The 14194-nt window shown below is 40.0% G+C and overlaps 1 protein-coding gene across 2 annotated transcripts in view; it reads right to left on the reverse strand.

Annotated features, from left to right (window-relative positions):
* The window catches only part of SMAP1 (small ArfGAP 1), a 180582-nt gene extending 169899 nt beyond the window's left edge, over positions 1 to 10683 (reverse strand). For both annotated transcript variants that reach the window (XM_077767238.1, XM_077767237.1), the window contains exon 1: positions 10403 to 10683. In XM_077767238.1, the coding sequence (XP_077623364.1) occupies positions 10403 to 10520 (118 nt within the window). In that variant the 5' untranslated portion in view covers positions 10521 to 10683. The remainder of the gene's footprint in view (positions 1 to 10402) is intronic.
* Positions 10684 to 14194: the final 3511 nt, after the last annotated feature.

Raw genomic sequence — 14194 nt, forward strand, 5'->3', positions numbered from 1 at the left:
TGTAGGTCTTATCATACAAGACTTAAGATTCAAATGCAACATTTACTGACTACCTACTATATATCAAATTCTCTATAAATGCTTCATATACAGTATATCATGTAATAGTTATACAACTATTAATATATCAACATTTAATATTACACAAATTTATATATTAAAATAAAAAAAAGGAATGCTTCAAAGAGAAAAAACTGAGGAATATTCACCTATGGCCTTTCACCATTAGAGACAATATTTAATTTTAAGTAGAACAGTTTGAAATGCAGAAACTTTCCTTTGTTTCTTTTCTTTAATGAATCATCATCAAATGAAATTTTGAGTAATGAAATTCTTGTTTTCCTAAGAATAATTATACTCAGTTGAAGACATAAAAATCATATAAACTATTCTTTAACGGGTTTTAAAGCCTAGGCAAAGCTGATTTTAAATTTTAACCATCTATATAAAATGTGATTTCATACTCTTAAGTCTAGAAGGTGTAGAACCAAACCAAAATGAAGTCACTTATGTCAAGGACAAATTGTCCACAGTCAACACCAATGCATAAAGGAAACTTAACTGAATCTTATAGGAACTTACAGCTCTTCTCAGAAATAAGTAAGACACCAACCAATCATCAAACACCAAGTCTGTTCACACCATCCATGAACTTTCTTGTTCCCGACTAAGCTACCCAAAGTCAAATAAGAAAGACGACCACTAGGCAACCAAGTAACTTCTGTATTTACCCCATAAAAATCCCTTAGTCTGTGAGCAACTCTGAACCCACTGCTCCCAGAGTCTTGAGTTTCCTGACTTGCAGGTAAAAAGACTTATAATAAACTCATCTTTCTGCTTTGTTTTACCCAGTGTGCAGACTTTTGGTTTTTGACAAAGATATAGTGCACTAGTGAAAGATCATATTGTATAAGGAATCAAGTTCATGCTCCACTGTTTGCCATTAAAAACAATCCACAGCTTTGTTCTGATTCATCTATTCAAATATATGTGCTACTATCATGAAGATGGTGGAAGGCGCCATGAGGCAAACATCACGGGTGACTTCCAGAAGCTAGAAAAAATAAGGAACAGAGTCTCCTCTAGTGCCTTTAAAAGGAATACATTTGATTTTAGCTCAAAAGGAACACATTTGGATTCTAACCTCCAGAACTGTAAGATGACAGTTTGTGTTGTTTAAGCCACTAAATTTGTGATAATTTTTTATAGCAGCAATAGGAAATTAATATACTAGTGATGATCATTTCACTTCAAAACTCACACTTCTGCTAGTTTTATGGCACAATGCACCATCACCGTCCTACATTAAAAGCAACTTTTAAGAGTAGAAATGCATCAACTAAAAAACATCTAAACTAAGCCATAATTTTTAATGAATGTTCCTGTATCGGAAAATAAAGCTATCCTAATGATAATTTCCCAGAGAAGTTTTTATTTCCCCTTATTTTCTTTTTAATTTTGGGTTTAGCTGATCATTGGTCCTTGAAATGCACTCTTTACGAAGGATCAGTGATAGACATCTGAAAGTCCATCATCGATCATTCCTAAAAGCAATCACTTGGCTCTCTTGTGAAATGAAGGGAAAGAAATTGTTTGGGGAAAGGTAAGGACACACAGAGAATGGAGATTAGACTCTCAAAGTCCTCATATTTACCACTCAAAATACACATGAGCATGAAATTAACACATATTTCCAACAGCACGGAGCCAAATGTGGGGCTCAATCCCACCACCCTGGAATCATGACCTGAACTGAAATCAAAGTCAGACAATCAACTGAGCCACCCAGGCACCCCCTAAGCTCTGTGCTAAGTGAAATTTTTTAAATCATTTCCATATGGTACTATGTATGACTAAATGGTATGTCTATATGATACTATATATGACTAAATATATGGTTACTTATGGCTCTACAGTCCTAAAGTATGGCTTTAGTAGATGACTAGAGCAGGTGGTAGTTTCTTTGATCTTATTCTAATTAATCCACGAAAGCATTAAAGGGAAAAAGTTTCAAACAAAAGGATTCCTCAATCTGTGAGGAATGTTCCTGTGAGTTATATGATATAGCTTAAGATAATTAAAGACAATACCAGATAAATCTGCTCAGAAAGACCTAAATCATCAGTGAAAAGCATTAAAAGTATACAGATTTGATCAAGATCAAAGTTCTAGAAGACCCAAAATTAAATTACTAATTAATGTAAAAAAATAGCATTTTAAAAATCAACAATAATAAATACTGACTTAGAAGTGATAGAAGACATGGGTTTCAAAAAAGAACACAGATCACATCAGAGCTGAAATAAATCTTTGCAGTAAGGTTCAATGAGGACAGGGACAACTGGTCACCGACTAAGTCAAGAGGCAAAAAGCAGGACTCAAACCTAGCTTTACCAACTTAATCCAGGTCAGTGCTTTTTCAAGTCCATCAAGTTGTTTCTGTGGTTTAAAAAGCCAAGGTATGGGGGGCACCTGGGTGGCTCAGTCGGATAGGCGTCCAACTTTGGCTCAGGTCATGATCTCGTGGTTCTTGGGTTCGAGCCCCGCATCGGGTTCTGTGCTGGCAGCTCAGAGCCTGGAGCCTGTTTCAGATTCTGTGTCTCCCTCTCTCTCTGCCCCTACCCCGCTCATGCTCTGTCTCTCTCTCTGTCCCAAAAATAAAAAAACTATAAAAAAAAATTTAAAAAGCTAAGGTATGGGCACCTGGGTGGCTCAGGTCATGATCTCAGAGTTCATGAGTTCAAGCCCCGTATTAGGCTCTGTGCTGACAGTTCAGAGCCTGAAGCCTGTTTCTGATTCTGTGTCTCCCACTCTCTCTGCCCCTCCCCTGCTTATGTCCTCACCCGCCCCAAAAAATAAATAAAAATATTAAAAAAAAAATAAAAAGACAAGACAGATGATCCATACCTGACCTAAGAACAGAACTACATAAAGAGAAAAGAAAGTAGCTACCTGGAAGACCAAAAAACCACACACACACACGCACGCACGCACAAACACGCACTCACGCACACACACACAACTAAAGGACTCCTCAAAAGATTCAACTTGTAGAATAAAGTTTAGTGATCAGAAGAAAATTCTGTTTTGTTTATGTTAGTATTTTGAAGTTTTGATGGTTCTCTGATTAAAAGCAGAGATAATGGGGCACCTGGGTGGCTCAGTTGGTTAAGTGTCCAACTTCAGCTCAGGTCATGATCTTAAAATTCATGAGTCTGAGCCCCATGTGGTCAGGCTCTGTGCTGACAACTCAGAGCCAGGAGCCTGCTTCAGATTCTGTGTGTGTCTTTCTCTGCCCCTCCCCTGCTCATTCATTCATTTTCTCTCTCTCTCTCTCTCTCTCTCTCTCAAAAAAAATAAATAAATAAAATAAAATAAAAGCAAGGGAGATAAGACAAAGACTTAGACAAAGACTAAGACTTTGATAAGACAAAGACAAAGACTGTCCATGCTGGAACATATTTGGCAATAATCTCTCTGAGAAATACACTGTCAGCTTTATGGTTATGTAGAGTCTCTTCCCAACAACAGTCTCTTCTATCACAAAATTTCAACTGCAAAGACATGTTTCATGCCATCAAACATGCAGTTAATAGCGCTGAAGCTAGCTCCTAAGTTCAAATCATACTCTACAGTCCAGATTCCTCCTTCCACGTCATCCCAGGAAAGCCAGAATTTCCTCTAATGCTAACACTGGCTCCTCTGGGCTGTACCCCTGCTGGTAGGTTAGGGTCTAGAGCTAGCCAAAATACACTGAGACTCCAACATGTCCTGTACACTATACTGGAGGAAAATATATATTATCAAATATGCTGGGAGGTTCCCAAGATCACCCTCAGGTTTGGTGAGTCCTTTTAGGACTCACAAGTCTCAAAATACAGTTGTACTTAAGACTGTAATTTATTTATTACTACAGAAAGTAGAGGGATGCCAAGCATAATTAGCAAAGAGAAAAGGTACGTGGAGCAAAGTTTACAAGAAAACAGGCACAAATGTCCAGGTGTCCCCTTCCGGTGGAGTTGCACCAGACACAATTAACTGTATTAGCAATAATGTCTGATAAGTGTGAAATACTGCCAACCAGGGAAGCTCAATAGAGACTCAGTGCTTAGAGTATGCAGCAGGGGGTAGAGTGGTCACATAGGCACCCTTGCCTAATACTATGGAAATTCAAGACTCCCAGAAGGAAAGCAGGCATTTAGCATAAACCACACTGTTTGTACAACTTAGGCACAGTGACTGATTCTTACCACTTAGGGTAGTGAGACCCTCCCCAAATCCAAGTTCCCTGATACCAACGAAGGGCCAACTTTGCAAGTCAGGCCTGCTTGCAACAGACTAACAGACTAGTAGATCTTTTAGAGCTTGGACTTTATCCACCTATTCCCTGCTTCATCCCCAGTTCTCAAAATGCCTAAAATATAGCAGCCATCCAAAGCTTTTTCTTTTAATGAAGAAATTCCTGGCTCTACCACTTCTTAGCTGTATAACTTTATGAAAGTTAAGTTCTATGTGCCTCAGTTTCCTCATCTGTAAGATGGAATAATAATATTACCTACCTCAAAAGTCTGTTTTGAGGATTAAATAATATATGTCAAATGTTCAAAACACTGCCTAGCAAGAAGAAAGCACTATATAACTTCTATGTATACGTGTACATTATTACTTGCCTTTTCTTTTTTTTTTTTTTAACTTCTAACCTTCTAGTTCTACCTTCTCCAAGTCACACTTATTTTTCTCATCACTAAGCTTTTAACGAATCTACAGTCTACACATAGGCTAAAGTTTAACACATCGTTGTCTCATGTCTACTGAGATCCCCAACTACTCTGTGGACCATACCCAAAACTTTTTAGAACACACAAAAGTATCAGACATGATACTTAATCTTTGCAGTGTCCAGAAAACACTGATTTATCAGCAAAATTATATATCTATTAAATCAATTCTTTACAGTGGTCAGAATGTAAGGTGGTCAACAAACAAATGGCCTCCAACTTTCCTTCATCTTCTCTTGAGAAATGGAAAGACTATTAGCAGAAGGAAAAAGCTTGAATTTATAAAATATTTAATTAGAATGTCAAATATTTGAGTTTACCTTAAAAAGAGCATGGGTTCAAGTCCTCACATGTCAACAGGGTTATACATAGCTTGTACAGCAAGAATTATGTTTCCTTAACATAAAACATAAAAAAATCCTTAATCCTTAACATAAAAACATATTTCCTTAATCAATGAAATCAAAGTACTAAAAGAGTATTTTAATCTTTTTTTAAAAATGACCAAGAAAAAGAACCGAGAGGCAATAAAAGGAAAGGGACAACATGCACCCAAGCTGTAAACTGATGAGTCAGAGAGAGACCAGTGGTGTCTATCCCGGCTCTGACACCAGGCTCTACACATAATCATCAAAGAAAATCTCAAGATCAGCAGAATTGTAAGAACAGTGGACCAATCAAACCTGAAAATTAGCATTTTGAGGGAACTTTCAGATTTGCCAGTCTCTTTAGGTGAATTATAGTCAAAGATTTTGTTTGTATGAATTTATCCTACATGCATCAACATCATTATAAACATAAGTAAATTTTAGTTTTTAGTATGAATTATTTTAAAATAGGTTATATAAGAACTCTGAAATAGTACACACTTAATGAAAAATGTTCCCCATCCTCACTGCCTGTAGTGGATTCTTGGACTAGGTCTCACAACCTTCACTTCATGTTTCTACTTTTTGAAAAGGTTAGAAAGCTAAAAGAAAGACTCCCTTGAAGGCAAAGCGTTGGGACATTAGTCTGCCAGTCATTTGCACGTGGAAGGCACAAGTTCAGCAAAGGCCTTCTTCCTATAGTAAGGGCAACTCACAAAAATGTCCAACAGACATTGAAGGGTGGCAGTAACCACAGTCCTAATTCCCCCATCAGCTTCCCAGCTCCACCTGTGAGCAGCAGCCACGGCAGTGGTGGTAACAGTAGCAGTGGTGATAGTATGTGGTCTTGAAACCAGAAATCCAGTAATGGTTTCCGATTTTTGCTCTAGCCCTTCCAATGTAAACACCCTATCCTTAAAATAGCTACAGCTGTCCGGTTTCCTGCCCTATACCCCAACATTAAGTGAGTTCAGGTCCTTACACTCTTGCTTGGACTACTGTGATAATTAAGTGACATGTCTGGAATCTCTCACCATTTCAGTTCTTCCTGACCTGCCACGATCAAATCTGATCATGCTTAGAGAAAGCTTACCCCAAAAAGTTCACATTGAAACCTCTTATGTTATTTTATATACCTGCACCTTGTGTGTGCAGCTATGTCCTTTAATTCCTTCTCTATCAGCTAAAATCCCACTCCATCTTCTGAACTTAGCTCAAACAATACTCCTATAAATATTTCCCAACAGGGTTACTCCACATGCCTATATGTGAGCTCATTTCTACATACGCTACTGCCTGTCCTCGGCTCTGTACTCATTCACATTCATTCATTCAAAAGATATTTGTTGAGTTACACTAAACCTACGACATGTCACCCATTGTGTAGAAGGCAGGGAATACAAGCCTAAACAAGATAAACAAGGTCTCTTCTCTCTTACAGCTACAATCCAACAGGGATATAGACTACCCAATAAATATCCAAGTAATGTTTAATTACAATTGTACCTAGTGTAATAAAACATTCAGGATATGTCCTACACGTATAAAGGGAAGTCTAATATAATATAGGAATTCAGGGAGAATTATTTCCCTTCCAGAGACATTTAAGCAGAAAGGGGATGATATGTAAAACTAATCAGGCAAAAAATTGTTAGAGAGCTTCACAGACAGAAAGAACAGCATGTGCAGAGGCCTTGTGGCAGCATTCTAGGAACCACGAAGACAACCAATGGACAAAAGTCAGATGCGATGGGGACAGTAACCCAGGATAAGTAGAGAGGGAGACACTTCTTACAACTACTATCATAACACTTGGTACACTGTTTTGGAATTATGCATTTGCAAAAATGCAGTCCTCTCTGAACCAACTCCTTAGGTCAAGAACCATGGAATGCAGAAATAAATGCTTGATCTGGGCAAGGAACTTAACTTCTTAATAGCAGACAAGTGGAGGAAAACAATCTCTAAGTGTTCAAAACCCCTATGTTTCTGACTACCCCAAAACTTACTGGGCAAAGACACAACATTTTCATGCCAACTTATACATGGTCAGAACCAAAACTAGAACTAACTGTGGATGAAATTTCAAACACTAAAAACTAACTTTAGATTGGCTAGGGGCTCTAAATCCTCACTGCTCCCCAAAGTGCCACCAACTAACTAATAATCAATGGAATTGTGTTAAAACTCCCACAGAGTCACCAATGAGGCCAGGGAGAGGAAGTGCAGCTCCATCTGCCTGTTTTATTCTCCAGTTGCTCAAAAGTGCTAGTAAGTGTAGGATTAAGAGCAGGAAACTGGCACCTAAGCCATCCTTTTCTCCTTCCTTACTTCTTAAATAATGTCAACTCGGGAAACACACACTGGTGACTCAGTAAGAAAATGTCAAAATCCAATTGATATAACTCTGCCTACTACTACAAGTCAACAGAATAGGGCAATCTTTAACCCTGCACTTTAACTTTAGTCTTTGGTACATGTTCTCAAAGAGCAGTGGAGGAAGTATTTTTCGAAAAAAAATTGAGTTAACTAAGAAATAGCTTCAAAATAATGAAAAGCTTGATGCAGTTTATTAGTGAAGAAAACATTAATACATATATAGAGTATGGAACTCTTTATAATAGCTAAGCTATAGAATAAGACCCTTAGCATATCTTTTAAAAATACATTTAATCAGAATTTCACTATCTACATTTACTGTGTCATCTGGCATGTATAATAGTGAATCCCAAATCATTTAAGAAGCCAAAAACTCTACTAAGACAGCTCTATAATGGGATTCAATCAGACCAAAGACTCAAAACTTGCACAAAATATATTTAATTATATCAATAGCCCAATCATGTCAAATTTTTCAAGTAATACAACTATGAGATCAAGTCTAATTAAACCTAACTGTGATATTTTTTCCTGGAGGATCAAAACAAAACAGTGAAATAACTTAGAAAATCAATTTAAGGGGCGCCTGGGTGGCTCAGTCAGTTAAGCCTCCAACTTCGGCTCAGGTCATGACCTCACAGTTCGTTGAGTTCAAGCCCCATGTCAGGCTCTGTGCTGACAGCCTGGAGCCTGCTTCCAGTTCCATGTCTCCCTCTCTCTCTGCCCCTCCACTGCTCATGCTCTGTCTCTGTCTCTCTCTCAAAAATAAACAAACATTAAAAAAATTTAGAAGATCAATTTAATATCATTCAAGATTTAGTAGTAACAAGGACAAAATAATCTTTCTAAATCATGACTGGAGTCTATGCCCTTCACATTGCATCCTTGAACTCTTGATACTCTCCTCTCCCACTTTCTCCATTTCTCAAAAAAAAAAAAACAAAAAAACAAAAAAACCCAGAAACAGAAGACCAAACAAAACCAAAACTAAAAACATTCATTCAGTATACATCTACGGACCTCAGTGGCAATACAAATAGTGAGCAAAACCAATGTTCCCTTTTCCTCAGATTAAAATAAATTTTTTGTCTTAATTTAGAAAGTACATGATTCTCCTCTCCTCACTTCCAAAGGTAGAAATGAAAATGTTACCATGTGGCAAAAAATGGGTTTTTAAAAACCTATAAATTATTTTAGGAAGCATTAGTGAAAATCTGATTTTATAAAGTACTTTTTTGGGGACAGAAATTTAAACAAACATTATGTTTCAATTATTTATATACCTAATGAAGGTAGTTACTGGAACGGTTACTATTCAATTTCTAATGAATAGTTTTAAGTAGATTCTCTTTTTAAGAATGTAACTTATTACCCAAAAGGCAGCTCATTTCTTTTTCTGGCCTTTTAAACGCCCTGTTTTTCAGTGTTTTAGTAGTACAGTGATGAATAATTGAGCCTCCATTCCCCAGAAACCCACAGACATAATCATATCAGGTAAACAAGTTTTACTACAATAATCAGGCATTTTTAACTTATCACCTGAAAGGTGACACAAAATAAATATAAGCTTGGGTGAGCCAAGTTACTATAGAAAAAGTGCTTCATAAAATGGTCTAGTTACAGTATTCCCACATGATCTTCCAGTAATCTAGTACCTGTTATGGTAGTATGTTAGTGAAGTGACTTCCTGATGCAGTGTGGCTGAGTCTAATCAAACATCAGCCGCCCCCTGAAACGTGCCTCATATACAATATTGAAAAGAACAGTAAAGCTTCAAGAAAAGTCTAAGTCAAATAACAGAAATCTTAAGTGACATTCTCAAAGCCTGACTCCTGCTCTGGAGGACTACCTATTTCTCGCCAAATAAACAAACGAATTTACAAATAAGATCTTTTCCTAAACACACGACAGGTTTGTTTTTAAAAACCTGAAACATTTTTCTCATGAGATTACTTAGAAGACATTAAATACAAATCACACCTCCAAACCCAAACATATAGGCTAAAAATAGTGTATCTATTTCAAAGACTGAAGCAGAAGCCCTCCAACGAACAAACTAAAATTAGGGGGTTTTTTCACCTCTGGATCTTTACAAAATGCACCTTCAACGTCTATGGGCCACACAAACCAGTGTCCACATTTTTCTCAAAGCAACTGGTCAGAGACAATCTAATTATTAAAAGCTTCGGGAACATAATAAGCCCACTGTCCATGGGACTCATGTAATGAAATTCCTCTTCCTTCTGGCTGATATCCAAATGAAAAAAAAAATAGTTATCACCACCACTACTACTACTAAAGACCCCTCCCCAATGGTTTCACTCAGTAAAACTCCAACCCAGCAAAAAGGATCACCATACTCTTTCTCAGGAAGAAGCCAAAGCCCCGTACAAAGCTGTCAGGTGGGCAGGCAGGCGGGGCTCCACCTGGGATATCGAGCCTCGGAGCCCCGAGGAGGACGTGGTTACGGGGGAATGGTCGAGGCGGAGACCGAGACCAAGGGTGGCCCCACCCACGGATGTACCTGCGAGCTGAGGCGGGTGGAGGGCAACCCTTTAACCCTAAACACTGGCCAGGCCGTCGCCCCGTTCCGTGCTCCCGGCCCGGCTCTGGCCCCGGCCTTCCAGAGGGGCTGAGCGTCGCGACGCGGACACGGCTCTGCCCCGGGGCCGGGACCAGTGCCGGTGCCCACGGGCCTGACCTCGCCACCGCCTCTGGCGGAGGTGAGGGGCCACTCCAGCCTGCGCCCGCCCTCCCTCCAGGGCCGGGGCCGGCCGGGCGCAGCCGCGGCGTCCGCTCGGGCCCCGGGAGCCGCGGCGACGGGGAAGGTCACCGGCCGCAGGAGGCCCCGACTAGGGGCGGCGACGTCCGCGCTACCTTTGGCCTCGCAGTCGGCGCAGTACTTGTTGTCCTCCTCCCTCAGCAGCTTGGACAAGATGAGCTGGTGCTGCTCATTCAGCTTCTGAGCCTTCTCCCGGCAGGAGCGCGTCGCCATCTCTGAAGCGGGGCGGGAAGCCCGGGAAAGCTACGGCGGCAGCGGACTCCGGCAGGAGCTGGGCGGGATGAACACACCTAGAGCCGCCGGGACCGCGGGCGGACTCAGCCCAGGAAGCCGCGGCGGCGGCGGCAGCTGGAACAGGAGGAGGAGCGGCGGGGGGGGGGGGAGGGGCNGAGGCTTCCGGGTGGCGCTGCAGGAAGGAACCCAGGCGCCGGACGCGCTGCGCATGCGCCGAACTTCCCGGGGAACCTGGCCAGGCGGGGCTGTCAGCGCTGGGCCATTCGCCCAGGGTGATTCCGTGAAGGTACTTCGCGCTGCCCGCTGTGGGCTTCCCCACCTTGGCGATCAAATTGTCCCAGAGGGCCCTCAGGTGAAACCGGTGAAGAAAGACCTTTACAAGGAGGTGACTTTGACTTGCTTCCTTGCCTTTGCACTTGACTGGCACATTGGAAATGGATAAATAAAAGTGATTGAATGCATTCATTTATTCATCCCATGTTTATTCACCTGCAGTTTTGAAACAGGCACTATCCTAGAAGTTGGAGACACAAGCGGAATAAAATAGTCAAAACAGTCCCAGAGAAATAGTCTGGTAGTGACATGTATTAAGGGCTGACATTGAGTGGTTACTCTAGGCCAAGAATTATGAGCTCATTAACCCTTATCACAATCCTGTGATAACGTTATTCTCATTATACAGATGTGGAAAATGAGGTATGGAGGAGGCAAGTAACTTGCCCAGGTTACAGAGCCACCAAGTGGAGTTAAGATTCAAATCCAAAGCAGTCTGGCTTTGCTCCAGAGTCCAACAAAACACCTGAAAATAAGGCCTTTCATAAGGAGGATAAAATATGGCCAAGGAGGCAAATACTGGGTGATGTCACTTTAACAAGAAGCTGTATAAACAGTGTTCTTTAATTCGTGAAAAACTAGGGAAAGAAAACACTTAATTCGAACCCAGAGCTCCCCAATCTGGCCTTATGGGATTTGAACCTGTGTGAGGCTATTGACTATTTTGGCATATCATGCATATTAGCAATTTCTCATGAAGCTTTTGTAATCAGCTTATATCAGAATAAATGTGGCCCTTGTCTATGGTGGAGTAGATGCTAAGAAAGGCAATGAGATGAGGCCTGTGTCTCTTACTTTTCTATAGGGCCAATTCCTAGCATAGGCCCTGCATAAAGGTGACCCTCATGCTCACCTATCCCTGTTCTTGGCACAGGATCTCAAAATGCTTGTGGAATTCAATTGAATGGTGATATCAGTGAAGATACTGAGTAAATGAACAAATTAGAGCTTAAACTGTGTGTCTCTGACAAATAGTAACTAGTAGGATATCAGAGTGAGTTCCAATAAACAGAAAAAAACACCATGTGGGAGGTAAAACTTTTAAGTCACATCTTAATGACTGGCATTATTTAAATGGGGACCAAGAAAGGAAATACTGAGCAAGAGAACCATTCTCCAAAGCACAGACTTTAAGGATCTTGGAACACAGACTAAAGGTCAAAGGTACTACTTAAGATGAGTGAGAGATAAGGCTGGGTAAGTGAGGTGCAATAGAATTAAATGTTTGGGGAACCAGACAGAGCAATGTGGCCTTGATACAGCTGACAACAGAAAACATGCAGATTCTTCAAGTAGGATAGTAGCATGAAAAAAAAAAGGATGTTTAGGGAAAGTTAGTGCAACAATACCAGTTAACAGACACCATTTTCCCCTCCCAGGAAATTCTGCTTACCATGCAAAGATTAAGGAAAAAAAAAAAAAACCAGAAGACAGGCTTACCACCAAGAAATGATTCACATGATTAAAGGGGCACAGCAATGTCTAATGGAAATATAATCCACACCACATATATACTTTTAAATTTTCTAGTAGCCACATTTAAAAACAGAAAAAAAAGAAACAGGAAAAATTTATTTAAATAGTATATTTTATTTAATCCAATATATCCAAAATGCTTTCATTTCAACATGTGAGTAATTGTTAAGATAAAATTAAAAATTATTAGAGATACTTTACATTCTTGTTTTCCTACTGTTTTCAAAATCCAATGTGTATTTTATACTTAAAGCTTGCTTCCACTTGGACTAACTACATTTCAAGTGCTCAATTGCCATATGTAGCTAGTGTTTACATCATTGAACGATGCTTCTTTAGATGGTCATCCTGGGGGCGCCTGGGTGGCTTAGTCGGTTGAGCGTCCGACTTTCGCTTAGGTNATCTAAGTTTAAGTTGACTGTTTATTAGGGATGTAATAGAAAGAATGAAAAAGAAGAGGGGCATCTGGGTGGCTCAGTCGGTTAGGCGTCCAACTTGGGCTCAGGTCACGATCTTGCCATCTGTGGTTTCCAGCCCCTCTTCGGGCTCTGTGCTGACAGCTTGGAGTCTGGAGCCTGCTTCTGATTCTGTGTCTCCCTCTCTCTGCCCCTCCCCGCGCTCACACTCTGTCTCTCTCTCTCAAAAATAATAAATAAACATTAAAAATTTAAAAAAAGAAAAAAAGAAGAGACTGAAACCAAAAACACCTTGGGAGGAAAACAATGTTGCATTAATGCATCAACATTTATTGAACTTCTGGTCAGTTCTCTAACAACGAGAAGCTTACAGTTAAATGTAAGGTGCAAACACATAAATAGAAAAATTAAAAGTCACACAGTAAAGTCTGCAGCAAATATAAAGTGCTCTGGGAACAAAAGGAACGGAACACCAATACCTGGAAGAATTGGGAAAGGCTTCACAGAGTACATGATGCTTAAACTAGATGTTAACACCTGTAGGAATATTTCAAGTGAATACAGATGAAGACGAGGAAAAGAAATATCCTGAAAAAAAATATATGTTATATATATGTGTATGTGTATATATATATACACACATATATATGTATATATGCATTTAAACATAGACCTCTGAAAGCATGGTTTTGTGCTGGAAGTAGTGAGAATATGAGGCAGTAGAAACCTAGGATGTTCACAGAGAACACAAAGGCAGGGAAGGAAGCCAGGAGCAGAGGTAGAATGGAATAAGGAGGGTAAGCAATTTACAGCCAGACTACCTAGTTTGAACTTTGCCCCATGGGCATATGGAGCCAGGAGAGTCTTTTACACAGAGAAAAGACTTGGTTAGCTTTGTTTTCTATGACTATAACGGCATGCTGGAGAATATGGAAGGGGAGAAATATTGTCAGGGATCAGGGAAACAAATTATAGGCAGGGCTGTTGTAATAAGTCCGAAGAAGATATGCTGAAGGCCTATTTTAAGCCAATAGCATAGAGTTTAGAAGAAACAAAGTCAAATGATGTTTTAAAATTAGAAGCAGTAAGATTTGGCAGCTGACTGTATGTGGGGGTTGAGAGAAAGGAGGTGAGAATAACACCAAGGTTTCTAAGTTGGGAGACAGGTAAATGGTGATGCCATTAACTCGGATCAAGATAGAAGGGATAGTACAATTTTAGGGTTAGAGGGGAAAAGGTGTTTACTTAAGGACATGTCCATAGGATATCCACCTCCATATGTCTAATAAGACATTGCATATCTGCTCCTAAAGCTCTAGAGAGAAGTTAGTGCTAGTGAAAGTCATTTGGGAGTCATCTACATTTAAATGGTCATAGAAGCCATAAGGGTAAATGAGACTCCTCTAGAGATATGTAGACATGTCGACA

Source organism: Crocuta crocuta, unplaced genomic scaffold (genome assembly GCF_008692635.1).
Source record: "Crocuta crocuta isolate KB4526 unplaced genomic scaffold, BGI_CrCroc_1.0 scaffold518, whole genome shotgun sequence".
Classification (NCBI taxonomy): Eukaryota; Metazoa; Chordata; class Mammalia; order Carnivora; family Hyaenidae; genus Crocuta; species Crocuta crocuta.